Genomic DNA, 13,356 nt, shown 5'->3' on the forward strand with positions numbered 1-13,356 from the left:
TGAATCAGTTCTGATGAGATGGATGAAACTGGAGCCGATTATACAGAGTGAAGTAAGCCAGAAAGAAAAACACCAATACAGTATACTAACACATATATATGGAATTTAGGAAGATGGCAATGATGACCCTGTATGCAAGACAGGAAAAAAGACACAGCTGTGTATAATGGACTTTTGGACTCAGAGGGAGAGGGAGAGGGTGGGATGATTTGGGAGAATGGCATTCTAACATGTATACTATCATGTAAGAATTGAATCGCCAGTCTATGTCTGACGCAGGATACAGCATGCTTGGGGCTGGTGCATGAGGATGACCCAGAGAGATGTTATGGGGAGGGAGGTGGGAGGGGGGTTCATGTTTGGGAACGCATGTAAGAATTAAAGATTTTAAAATTTAATAAAAAACTAAAGAAAAAAAAAGACCTTTAGAACTAACACCCCCCCCCCAAAAAAAAAAAAAAAGCAAGAGAGTTCCAGAAAAACAGCTACTTCTGCTTTATTGACTACACCGAAACCTTTGACTCTGTGGATCACAGCAAACTGTGGAAAATTCTTAGAAATGGGAATCCCAGACCACCTTACCTGCCTCCTGAGAAATCTGTATGCAGATCAGGAGGCAACAGTTAGAACTGGACATGGAACAACAGACTGGTTCCAAATTGGGAAAGGAGTACATCAAGGCTGTATATTGTCACCCTGCTTATTTAACTTATATGCAGAATATGTCATGGGAAATGCTGGGCTGGATGACGCACAAGCATCAAGACTGCTGGGAGAAATAGTAATAACCTCAGATACACAGATGACACCACCCTTATGGCAGAATGCGTAGAACTAAAGAGCCTCCTGATGAACGTGAAAGAGAAGGGTGAAATAGTTGGCTTAAAACTCAACATTCAGAAAACTAAGATTGTGGCATCTGGCCCCATCACTTCATGTCATAAATAGTTGGGGAAACAATGGAAACAGTGATAGACTTTATTTTGGGGGGGCTCCAAAATCACTGCAGATGGTGACTGTAGCCGTGAAATTGAAAGGTGCTTTCTCCTTGGAAGAAAAGCTGTGACCAACCTAGACAGCATATTAAAAAGCAGAGACATCACTTTGCCAACAAACTCCATGTAGTCAAAGCTATGGTTTATCCAGTAGTCAATGTATGGATGTGAAAGTTGGACTGTGAAGAAAGCTGAGTGCCGAAGAATTGATGCTTTTGACCTGTGGTGTTGGAGAAGACTCTTGAGAGTCCCTTGGAGATCCAGCCCATTCATCCTAAAGGGAATCAGTCCTGAATATTCATTGGAAGGACTGATGCTAAAGCTGAAACTCTAATACTTTGGCCACCTGATGTGAAGAACTGACTCATTGGAAAAAGCCTTGATGCTGGGAAAGATGGAAGGCAGGAGGAGAAGGAGACATCAGAGCGACAGAGGATGAGATGGCTGGATGGCATCACTGACTCCATGGTCATGAGTTTGAGCAAGCTCCGGGAGTTGGTGATAGCCTGGTGTGCTGCAGTCTATGGGGTCGCAAAGAGGCGAGCACGACTGAGCGACTGAGCTGAACTGAACTGTCCCTTTCTAAGTTCCTATGTCTTATTTACTCTGGATTTAGAAACCAGATACTGAAATTTGAAGAGAATTGCATGTTAAGGTGATAAGCTATCTGAAATTGGCCTGAAAATACCCTTTCGAGCCAGGGGAACAAGAAAGAGATAATTTTTCAAGGAGGGTGATGGGTACCTAAACATTTATTATTCTGCCTTTGTACATGTTTACAAATTTTCATGTTAAAAAGTTTTTAAAAACCAGCATTTAAAAAAGAATTCTGTTAGATATATAGTATATTAAGTTTTTAATTTTTATATTTGTAATGATTTACAAGAAACTTAATAGTATTTATCTTTTTACAGAGGACTGAGGATTAAAGGGGAGAAATGTTATTTTTATTCTGGTGCAGTTTTATGACCTTTTTTTTTTTTTCTTACCTCCATGTGTTACATTTAAATATTTGTGTGTGTGTTTAATGTGCATCTAGCAAGGAAGGAATTTTACTTCCTCATCATTAAATTCAAAGTACTAATAGTATCAAACTTATGGGATTGTAAGGCTTATGTATCTCTGTATATTTACACATTTTTTTATTTTACTGTAAATTGGTATTTTAGATGGATCACAGTGGTTTCTGTGTCAGGTGCTAAAGGAGCAGTGAAGGCAATCTGTAATGGTTGTTTTGAACTTCTGAGAAGTCTTCTTTGATATCCAGATCTGAGCTTAAGGGCCTCACTAGTTGGCATTAACAGTGTCCTGTTACCTCTTCCTTTGATGACTTACTTGCTGCCTGTGCTTTTAGAGCTAACTCTTCCCTTTCTCTTGTGCTTTGCTTTCTTAAAATATTCTGCCCTTTCTATGTTTACCATTATTGAATAAAACAAGATACATACCAAACTGCACAATGTAAATTCAATTTTAAATCACCAGTGACATACTGGATTCACAGTTAAGCATTTCCTGAAGATAGGAGTATAAATTGATCTTCTTTAGGGAGGCCATTTGATGAAATTTCTCTATCATAGTTTACAAGGTATATGCTTTTTGTCATAATGATTCCTCTACTGGGAATTTACCCTAAACTTACACTTCGATGTTGAAAGATGTATGAAGGAACTGTATAATGTCTCAGTGGAAGAGAAAAAGGAGTTTGGGATAGAAGACAGACTTAACTTTTTTTTATATCTTCTGAAATTCTCCTTTACTGTATATGGTTAATACATTTTATATTAAAGAGAAAAGCTAGAATAAAAAGAACCTTTTTACCACCATCTACAAGTTCTTATTCCTAATGGATTTTCCAGGTTACATTTTTTCTTCAAGGATCATCAGTGCTGACAGTAGACTTTCATTATGGAAAAAAACCTGACATTGTGTTGAATTTTTACAACCCTAAAATCATTATTTGATAACTGAGTCCAGTTCTGATAGTAGGAATGTTTACAATTTGTTTGCATTAATGTGTCTTTAACTGCTGCATAGATGCATTTATCCTTCCTTACCCATATTCCCTATGTATACCCTCATCCTTAACCCCACCTCCAATACCTATTGACTACCTGTTTTTTCTCCATGTTCGTGTATGTACGTATGTCAGTAAACATACTGACGAGACACACCTATAAAAGGACTGTTTTGTTGGTAGAGAGTCTGCCTGCAATGCAGGAGACCCTGGTTGGATTCCTGGCTTGGGAAGATCTGTTGGAGAAGGGATAGGCTACCCACTCTAGTATTTTGGCCTGGAGAATTCCATAGACTGTATGTATCCTGCAGTCCATGGGGTGGCAAAGAGTCAGACACGACTGAGCAACTTTCCCTTTCACTTTTGTTCTTGTTGGTTTTCTTTTTAAATCTCATCATACTCATTTGATTGCATTTTGCTGTTTAATTTTTAACTCAGTGTGGCAATGTGCAAATCCCACCAAGTCACCTGATAAAACTCTACTTGATTGTATTGTGTTCATTGATCAAAGTATATTGTCATTTATTCAGCCGTTCCTGTATGGATTGAAACAGTTCTGTTTATAGAGACAAGAAATAGCAAAATAAATGACAAGAAACATCCTTGTACGTATTGTGTATGATTACTTTTGTTTCTATGTGATAGATTCCCAGGAATAGGACTACTCGTTAAGTTCAGTTCGGTTGCTCAGTAGGGTCCGACTCTTTGCGACCCCATGGACTGCAGCGCGCCAGGCCTCCCTGTCCATCACCAGCTCCCGGAGTTTACTCAAATTCCTGTCCATTGAGTCAGTGATGTCATCCAACCATCTCATCCTCTGTCATCCTTCAATCTTTCCCAACATCAGGATCTTTTCCATTGAGTCAGCTCTTTACATCAGGTGGCCAAAGTATTGGAGTTTCAGCTTCAACATCGATCCTTCCAATGACTATTCAGGACTGATTTCCTTTAGGATGGACTGGTTGGATATCCTTGCAGTCCAAGGGACTCAAAAGTGTAAATACTTTAAATTTCAATTTATGTTGCCAGATTTCTTTGCAAAAGGGCTTTGTCCTTAGACCAGTGAAATGGCCGTACCCTTTGCGGACATATTATCAATCTTAAATTTTTGCTGAAGTTATATCTCATTCTTAAACTAATTGTTATTTCTCTGACTTCTAGTAAATTTGAGTGTTTTTTAAAGTAAACAATGACAGCCTGGATCTATTCTTTCTCTACATGTCAAATATTTTATCTGATTTGTTTTTTTTGTTGTTGTTGTTCAGTTGCTCAGTCATGTCTGATTCTTTGCGACCCCATGAACTGCAGCATGCCAGGCTTCCCTGTCCTTCACCATCTCCCTGAGCTTGCTCAAACTCATGTCCATGGAGTTTGTGATGCCATCCAACCATCTCATCTTCTGTCATCCCCTTCTCCTCCTGCCTTCTATTTTTCCCCGCATCCATGTCTTTTTCAGAGAGTTAGCTCTTCATATCAGGTGGCCAAAGTATTGGAGCTCAGCTTCAGTGTCAGTCCTTTCAATGAATATTCAGGATATTTAGAATTGACTGCATCTCCTTGCAGTCCAAGGGACTCTCAAGAGTCTTCTCCAACACCACAGTTCAAAAGCATCAGTTCTTCGGTGCTCAGCTTTCTTTATAGTCCAACTCTCACATCCGTACATGACTGCTGGAAAAACCATAGCTTTGACTACATGGACCTTTTTTGGCAAAGTGATGTCTCTGCTTTTTAACACCCTGTCTAGGTTTGTCATAACTTGTCTTTCAAGGAGCAAGTGTCTTTTAATTTCATGGCTTCAGTCACCATCTGCAGTGATTTTGAAGTCCAGGAAAATAAAGTCTGTCTCTGTTTTCATTGTTTCCCCATCTATTTCCCATGAAGTGATGGGACCGGATGCCATGATCTTAGTTTTTTGAATGTTGAGTTTTAAGCCAGCTATTTCTCTTCTCCTCTTTCACCTTCATCAAGAGGCTTTTTAGTTCCTTATGGCTTTCTGCCATAAGGGTGGTGCCATCTGCATATCTGAGGTAAGTGATATTTCTCCTGGCAATCTTGATTCCAGCTTGAGCTTCATCCAGCCCAACATTTCGCATCATGTACTCTACAGATAAGTTAAGTAAACAAGGTGACAATATACAGCCTTGACGTTCTTCTTTCCCAATTTGGAACTAGTTCATTATTCCATGTCCAGTTCTAACTGTTGCTTCTTGACCTGCATGCAGGTTTCACAGGAGGTAGGTAGGTATTCCTGTCTCTTGAAGAATTTTCCACAGTTTGTTGTGATCCCCACATTCAAAGGCTTTAGCATACTTAATGAAGCAGATGTTTTTTGGAACTCTCTTGCTTTTTTGATAACCTAATGGATGTTGGCAATTTGCTCCCTGGTTCCTCTGCCTTTTCTAAATCCAGCTTGAACATCTGGAAGTTTTCAGTTCATGTACAATGCTTCCTAAAGGCCTAGTTGACTTCTCCCTACAGGATGTCTGACTATGTGAGTGATCACACCATCGTCGTTATCTGAGTCATTAAGACATTGTTTGTATAGTTCTTCTGTGTATTCTTGCCACTTATTCTTAATACCTTTTGCTTCTGTTAGGTCCATATCATTTCTGTCCTTTATGTGCTCATCTTTGCATGAAATGTTCCCTTGGTATCTCTCATTTTCTTGAAGAGATCTCTAGTCTTTCCCATTCTATTGTTTTCCATTATTTCTTTGCATTGTTCATTTAGAAAGGCTTTCTTGTCTCTCCTTGCTGTTCTTTGGATCTCTGCATTCAAATGGCTATATCATTCCTTTTCTCTTTTGCCTTTTGCTTCTCCTCTTTTCAGCTATTTGTAAGGCTTCCTCAGACAACCATTTTACATTTTTGTATTTCTTTTTCTTGGGGATGGTTTTAATTATTGCCTCCTATACAGTGTTTCAAACCTCCATCCATAGTTCTTCAGGCACTCTATCTACCAGATCTAATCCCTTGAATTTATTCATCACTTCCCCTGTATAATCATCAGGGATTTGATTTAGGTCATACTTGAATGGTCTAGTAGTTTTCCATACTTCCTTCAATTTAAGTCTGAATTTAGCAGTAAGGAGTTCACGATCTGAGCCACAGTCAGCTCCCAGTCTTGTTTTTGCTGACTGTATAGAGCTTATCCATCTTAGGCTGCAAAGAACATAACCAATCTGATTTTGGTGTTTACCATCTGGTGATGTCCATGTGTAGAATCTTCTCTTGTGTTGTTGAAACAGGGTGTTTGCTATGACCAGTGCATTCTCTTGGCAAAACTCTGTTAGCCTTTGCCCTGCTTCATTTTGTACTCCAAAGCCAAACCTTCCTGTTACTCCAATTATCTCTTTACTTATTAGTTCTGCATTCCAGTCCCTTGTGATGACAAGGACATCTTTTTAAAAATTGTTTGCTTTATGATTTTTTTGTAGTAGGAAATTTTAAACTCTTATGTCTACCTTTTAAAGTTTCTTCTCTTTGATCTTCTAAATTTTGTTGTAGAATGTGTCTCTGAGTTTTATAGATTTATGTCTATTCCACTTGGAATTTAAATTTTTATATATAATTTAAGATAAAGATATGGTTTCTTGCTAGATGATAAGTTATCCTCAGTTCAGTCAGTTCAGTCACTCAGTCATGTCCGACTCTTTGAGACCCCATGAATCGCAGCACACCAGGCCTCCCTGTCCATCACCAACTCCTGGAGTTTACCCAAACTCATGTCCATCTCATCCTCTATCGTCCCCTTCTCCTGCTTTCAATCTTTCCCAGCATCAGTATCTTTTCCAGTTTGTCAGTTCTTTGCATCAGATAGCCAGAGTATTGGAGTTCAGCTTCAACATCAGTCCTTCCAGTGAATTTTCAGGACTGATTTCCTTTAGGATGGACTGGTCGGATCTCCTTGCAGTCCAAGGGACTCTCAAGAGTCTTCTCCAACACCACAGTTCAAAAGCAGCTTGTTGAAGTAAAATTTAGCCTTTAGCTTGTGTATTTCCTTACGTGTTCTGGAATCACTAAGCTTTATTCTCTCCCACTTATCTGTGTGTCTGTCCCCAGCCAGTGTCGTATTGATTTGCTTAGTGTCTTTTTGTTCTGTGGTCCTGCCAGTGAATGAGTATTGGGAAAATGTTACTAGTATGATTGATGCCTTTTTTTCCCTGCTAAACTAGGGACAATTTTTAAAATTAATTTAAAGTGTTTTATCATACTTCTTAACAAAAAACTTCAGCTTTTTTTTTTTTTTTTACTAGAATAGCTTACATTTCTTAGGTATTCCTTTAGATCATTAGCAAAAAGGTATATAGTTCTCTTTCATTACAGTATTATTCCAGTTAATTCATTCTTATGTCTTATTAGTTTGCTATAATCTTCAAGTTAGTGTTGAATTACAAACGGTTCAGTGGGCTCCTCTTAATTCCTATTTTTATTAATTTGATTTATTGACTGAGCAATAACATTCATATGGTTAAAATTATACAGTTCTCTGAGAACAGTCCCCTTCCTACCCTTTCCCGAATCTGTCCAGTTCTCACCCTGTACTTACAGTAACCACCATCACTGGATCTGCTCCACAGATCAGATTTCTCTATGTGGAAAAACATATACATATATATAATATATATTTATTCCATGTCCTATGTAGCAGAACACTAAAACCATTTCAAATAAAGATTTTGATTTCGTTGATCCAAAGATTATCTAGTTCATCTTGTAGTTTATAAATAAAAATATTTTGGCATTTTTCTTAATTTTTTATATTATGTGTCTCAGTTGAGGTAACTGAGAAAATACACTCTCTGAATTCTTGCTTATTTGCAGTGTTTTTCTTATATCAAAATGTAAGCTCTATTGGTACAGAATCCTCTCAGTCATCTGTGAATGTTGTTTGGCTCTTTCTCTTTTAAGTATAATAGATGAGAAGTCCAGTAAGTAGGTGATTTTTTAATCTTTTATAGCTTACTTGCTTTTTATAGCTAGGTGCTTAAATACGATCCAGCATCCATAAACTTTTATCCCTGATATCTTTTAATATGTGTTTTCTTTTATTATAACACTCTCCTTTTTGCAGTAATAAAGCATAGATAATATAAAATTTACCATTTTAACAGTTTTAAAGCAAACAGTTCATGACACTTAAGTACAATAAACATTGTTGTACAACCATCACTGTCATCTATCTCCAGATCTTTTTCTCGTGTTTCTAAACTAAAACTTTGCACCATTGAACAATAACCTCTCCTTCCCCAGCCCCCTTTAAGAACCATTCTCCTTCCTGTCCCAGAGTTTGAAGACTGTACATATCTTGTAAAAGTGGAATTATACAGTATTTGGCCTTTTGTGACTGGCTTCTTTCACTTAGTGTAATGCCTTGGGGTTCATCGATTTTAGCATGTCAGAATTTCCTTCTTTTTTAAGGCAGACTAATAATCCCTTATATGCATGTATCATATTTTGCTTGGCCATTCATCCGTTGATAGATATTTGTTTCCACCTTTTGTGACTATGCTGCTATGAACTTAGGTGTACAAATATATTTTTGAGTCCCTGCTTTCACTCCTGCTTATATACTTGGAATTGAAGTTGCAGATCTCCTGATAATTCTATATTTAAATTATTTCAGAAATCTCCATACTATTTTACATAGCAGTAGCCCCATTTTATATTTTTCATCAGAGCACACAAAGGTTTTATTTTATCCACATCTGTGCCAATACCTGTTATTTTCTGTTTTTTTTTTTAATTATAGCCATTCTAATGATGTGTTTTAATGCACAGTTTTAAACTGTCAATTTAAAAAATCTGTCTCTTATGCTAGGAACGCTCTGTTCTGTTGAACCTAAGAGCAGAGAACTCACAGCAACTTGCTTGATCTTCTGTCCTTTGAATGTTTTATGCCTTATTTCAAGTCCATTTATGTCTGGAATATAAATGACATAAATTAAGTGATTTGTACTTATACAGGTCTGTATCAGTGTCTTGATCTGTTTCCTTATCTGTGAAATGAAAGTCTTTGGTGATTTTCCCCCAGATCATCTGATTCAGTCGTGGTGATATTCTCATATTTATAGAATTAAGATGGGAAATACTGCAAGGCGTTTATGAGCCCTTCATAGACTGGAATTCCTTCCTTTCTGCCTGTCTGTTCCTCACACTTACATGTTAAAGGCCAGTAAGACAGGTCTACTTAGTCCCTAAACATCCTTCAAAATCTTTTTTTAAACTGTTTCCTCTTCCTGATTCTTTCTTCCACTGGTTCTAACCTCTCTTCACACTTTGATTTGGTGGAAGTCTTATTCTAAACTTCAAATAACAGCTGAGAGCTCACTTAAAGAAGTCTTCCCAGTTCTTTGTAACCAATTAATTTCTGAATTGCTGTGCTCATAAATCTTGTATTATTAGTCTTTATTGGAGATATGTGTGTGTGTAATTTTTGTTTTACTCCCCCGCCCCGTGCCCCCTGTCCCCCCGCCATAGTTTAATAAGCTCCTACACTACTGGGACCATATCTTACTCATGTTATGACCTTGTTTCTATTTCAGGACTAGTATTTAGTATATTTTAACTAAATTGGAGCAGGAGTGAAAAAATATATATATATTGACCAGTAATCCATGTTGTGGCTTGTTGTTGGTCTAGGAAATGCAATCAACAGTATTTTTAGGAGGTTTTCTTTGTGTTTTATATCTGCTATTTAGGACCAGTATTTCATTAAAGCTACAATTTAGAATATGCAAATGTAAAGGTTTCTACCTTTACTGTGTACATTTCACATATATCATTAGTCACTGTTAGACACTTTGGTCTTGCTTAAAATAATTCAGTGCTGAATGTGTATTTTAGTGTGAGAGTTTTTGACATCAACATTTTTGGCTTTCATCTTTATAATATTGCTGCTAAGTCACTTCAGTCATGTCGGACTCTGTGCGACCCCAGAGACGGCAGCCCACCAGGCTCCCCCATCTCTGGGATTCTCCAGGCAAGAACACTGGAGTGGATTGCCATTTCCTTCTCCGATGCATGAAAGTGAAAAGTGAAAGTGAAGCCTCTCAGTTGTGTCTGACTCTTAGTGACCCCATGGACTGCAGCCTACCAAGCGCCTCCCATGGGATTTTCTAGGCAAGAGTACTGGAGTGGGTTGCCATTGCCTTCTCCCACTTTATAATATTAACTTGCAGTTAATGGAAATAGTTCCCTGTATATATTGTGGTTTGAAACTGCTAATAAGTTCAGTCAGTAATACATGATCTTTAGCTCCTAAGCTGTGAACAGTAGAGTTCGTTTTTTGTTAAGATCTATGTGTGAGTTAAACGGGGTCACAGCGTCTGAACGCTGATTAAAGCAGTAGAATGTTAATCAGAAGATAGAAGTACTGAAGTTGCTCCATTATTAACTTAAGCCTGTTCAGGAATGGACACGATTATTGGTGTCTTTTTAAAGTTAGTAGTAAAAAAGCCCCTGCTACCTGATAGTTTGTGAAGTACTTCATCACCACCATTTAAAAAATGTTTTAAACTCTTGTAGTTTTTTGAAGTAGTTACCTATTACCTCTGTTTTATGAATGTGGAATTGAGACTCAGAGAAATTAAGTCACTGTTAGATTTGGCTAGCAGTAAAATAAAATAATGGGCTTCCTTGGCGGCTCAGTGGTAAAGACGCAGTGCCAGTGCAGGAGATGTCGGTTTGATCCCCGGGTCAGGAAGATACCCTGGAGACGGCAATGGCAACCCACTCCAGTATTCCTGCCTGGGAAGTCGCAGGGGTAGAGAAGCCTGGCGGCCACAGTCCGTGGGGTCACAGATAGTCGGATGTGACTTTGCGACTAAATAACAACAAAATAAGTAATAGACTTGGCACTACACCCCAGGTTGTACCCACCTTTTAAGACTGTTAGCTTCTATCATGCTGTGGTATGTTTTTTGTTTATAGGATTCCGCATAAGTGCACTGGAGTTATTATCAACAAGTTATCCTGAATGTCACAGTATTGTGTGTATATATATATTCCATTTCATGTTTAAATCCGTTTCCTTGGGTGGTATCTGGTAACATAAACTTCAGGGATGATTTTCATTTTTCCAAGTGAGTAATTTGAAAGGTTTAAAAAGTATTTTTCTATTTTTAAAATAGATGTTTTACTTGAAATAAAAAGTAATTTTTTAAAAACCTAGTTATTTGATGTTAACTGTTAATCCCTAAATTATATAATTAATGTTTTTATTCAGTATTTGATTTCAAAGTGTTTCTCAGTTCTCTGTCTTTTTTCCTACAGAATGATGAATAACACTGATCATCTCTAGCAAGGACATTGCTTCCCCTCATGTAAAGCATGCTCAGTTCCTTCCCAGTGGTGTGAGTATCCAGTTCTCCTCTTAATTTTCATCTTCTCTATTGTTTTAAGAAAGGTAAAGAAAGCATTATATTATAGTACAGAAGTGATAGCAGTGATTTGTAGAGTTGAAATAATTTTTTCATAGTTATGTGGTAAGGAATGAATTTTTCAGGTCTATATCACCTTTGTCTTTTACTATTTCTGTTTTCAACTTTGAAGTCTAACATAGATTTTCAGTTGAACATAAAATTACTTATAATTTTAAAGCGCTTAACAGCCTAGAAATTTGTGAAATAGGTGGCTAGTATTAAGTTCCTTGTGACAAGCAGAATATTGGTAAAATGTTACTTTAGTGCTGCCTTTTGTATGCAAACTCCTGAGCACCATAGGCATTTTCTTTACCTGCTGGGGATAATAAGCCTAGTTACGCCTGTTAGCTAATACAGTTGGTAGCCTTTCTTTGGAGTCTGGCAGAAAATACAAATTGAATAGTGGTAGTATGTTGAGAGTTTTTTTGTGCTAGGATATCAGCTGTAACCACTAGTTCATATTAAATAGGCCTCTGAACAAAAGTATTCCGGGAATTTCAGATATTAGAGAAGATAAAGTACGTATTAGCTCATTAAGTGCATCTTTAATGTAAGTATTTTTTAAAAATTTGGTTCAGTCTACATTTCAATTAAATTCCTTCTGTTTTGGTTGTCAGTTCTGTAATCCAGTAAGCAGAAGAATGATAGATTTTCCTTATTAGTTAGATTTTTTTAAAAAACATTTTTCTTTTCTTGTTGACTTTATAGTATATCAGAAAGTCTCTGGAATAGACCAGATGGTGTGAACTGTGGCCTGAGATGCTGCTAAGTAGTTGTGTACTTGGGAAAGGGATGATACTCTGTTGCTTTGGGCGTAATTTTCCCTGTTTTAAAAAGTACAGTTTATTTGTTAATGGCTGTTCACCATAGCCATTAGAATGTAAGCGTTGTGAGGCTTTTTTTTTTTAACCCTTATTTTGCCCCCTTTTTTTTGGCCTTATTTGTGCCTTGTTGCATCCTTTTTACATGGGGTGTAGTCTGACACATGGAGGTTAGTCAGTAAATGTTGTTGTTTAATCCCTAAATCATGTCTGACTCTTTGCAACCCATGGACTGTAGTCCACCAGGCCCCTCTATACATGGAATTATCCTGGCAAGAATACTGGAGTGGGTTGCCATTTCCTTCACCAGAGGATCTTCCCGACCCAGGGATCGAACCTGCATCTCCTGCATAAGCAGGCGAATTCTTTACCACTGAGCCACTAGGGAAATTTCAGTAAATGTTAATTGAATTATTTTTGTGTAAATGGTCTCCTATTCTCTGATTCCACACCTAATTTATATCTCCCTCTATAGACTTTCATGTTTTTACTTGGATTTTATTTTCCCCATTGTATATAGATGGCTAGTATTTAAAAACCTCAATCTTAATTAGTGGTAATTTAAGAACTATTAAAGTATAATTATAAACTGAATATAATCTTATTTTTCTTTATATTTTAAAAAGAACATTTTTATGCTCTTACCTATAGTAATAGCCTTTGTTCTTTTGCATTAGCCTGTTCTCCCATTGGTTTGAATTACAGAATCACTTTTCCATATTGCAAGCTCAGTCCCCAGGAAATTTTCATTTCTTCCTTACTCTTGTCATTTTCTTACTTTAAAACTGCCATTCCTTTGATGGTAATAATAGTTGTGAGAGTAATGTGCCATAAATAGTACAAAGAGTCGTTAGTATGTCTTTAGTTGATTAATATTATGATTGACTCTATAATGTGTTAAATCATCATGGAATAAATACCATGAATGACAAAACTAATATATGACTGTACCAGATTTTGCCTAGTCATTCTAGATAAAAAGATAAAGACAGCAGAGTCCAGCTCAAGAAAATACTGTTATCCAGTAAAATCTTATTAGCTGTTGATGCTTTACAAGTAAGGTGGTTGTGTCATTTTTGCACAGATGATTTCAAGATTAGGCAT

General features: G+C 37.1%; 1 protein-coding gene across 17 annotated transcripts in view; it reads left to right on the forward strand.

Annotated features, from left to right (window-relative positions):
• Positions 1-13,356, forward strand: part of HMBOX1 (homeobox containing 1) — a 208,958-nt gene that overhangs the window by 71,858 nt on the left and 123,744 nt on the right. For all 17 annotated transcript variants that reach the window (XM_042243534.2, XM_060409573.1, XM_060409576.1 and 14 more), the window contains one exon: positions 11,283-11,362. Coding sequence is in view for 14 of the 17 variants with exons in the window: in XM_060409573.1 (XP_060265556.1) it covers positions 11,340-11,362 (23 nt within the window). In the remaining 3 variants the exon portion in view is untranslated. The remainder of the gene's footprint in view (positions 1-11,282; positions 11,363-13,356) is intronic.

The sequence above is a fragment of the Ovis aries genome, chromosome 2, assembly GCF_016772045.2.
Source record: "Ovis aries strain OAR_USU_Benz2616 breed Rambouillet chromosome 2, ARS-UI_Ramb_v3.0, whole genome shotgun sequence".
Taxonomy (NCBI): domain Eukaryota; kingdom Metazoa; phylum Chordata; class Mammalia; order Artiodactyla; family Bovidae; genus Ovis; species Ovis aries.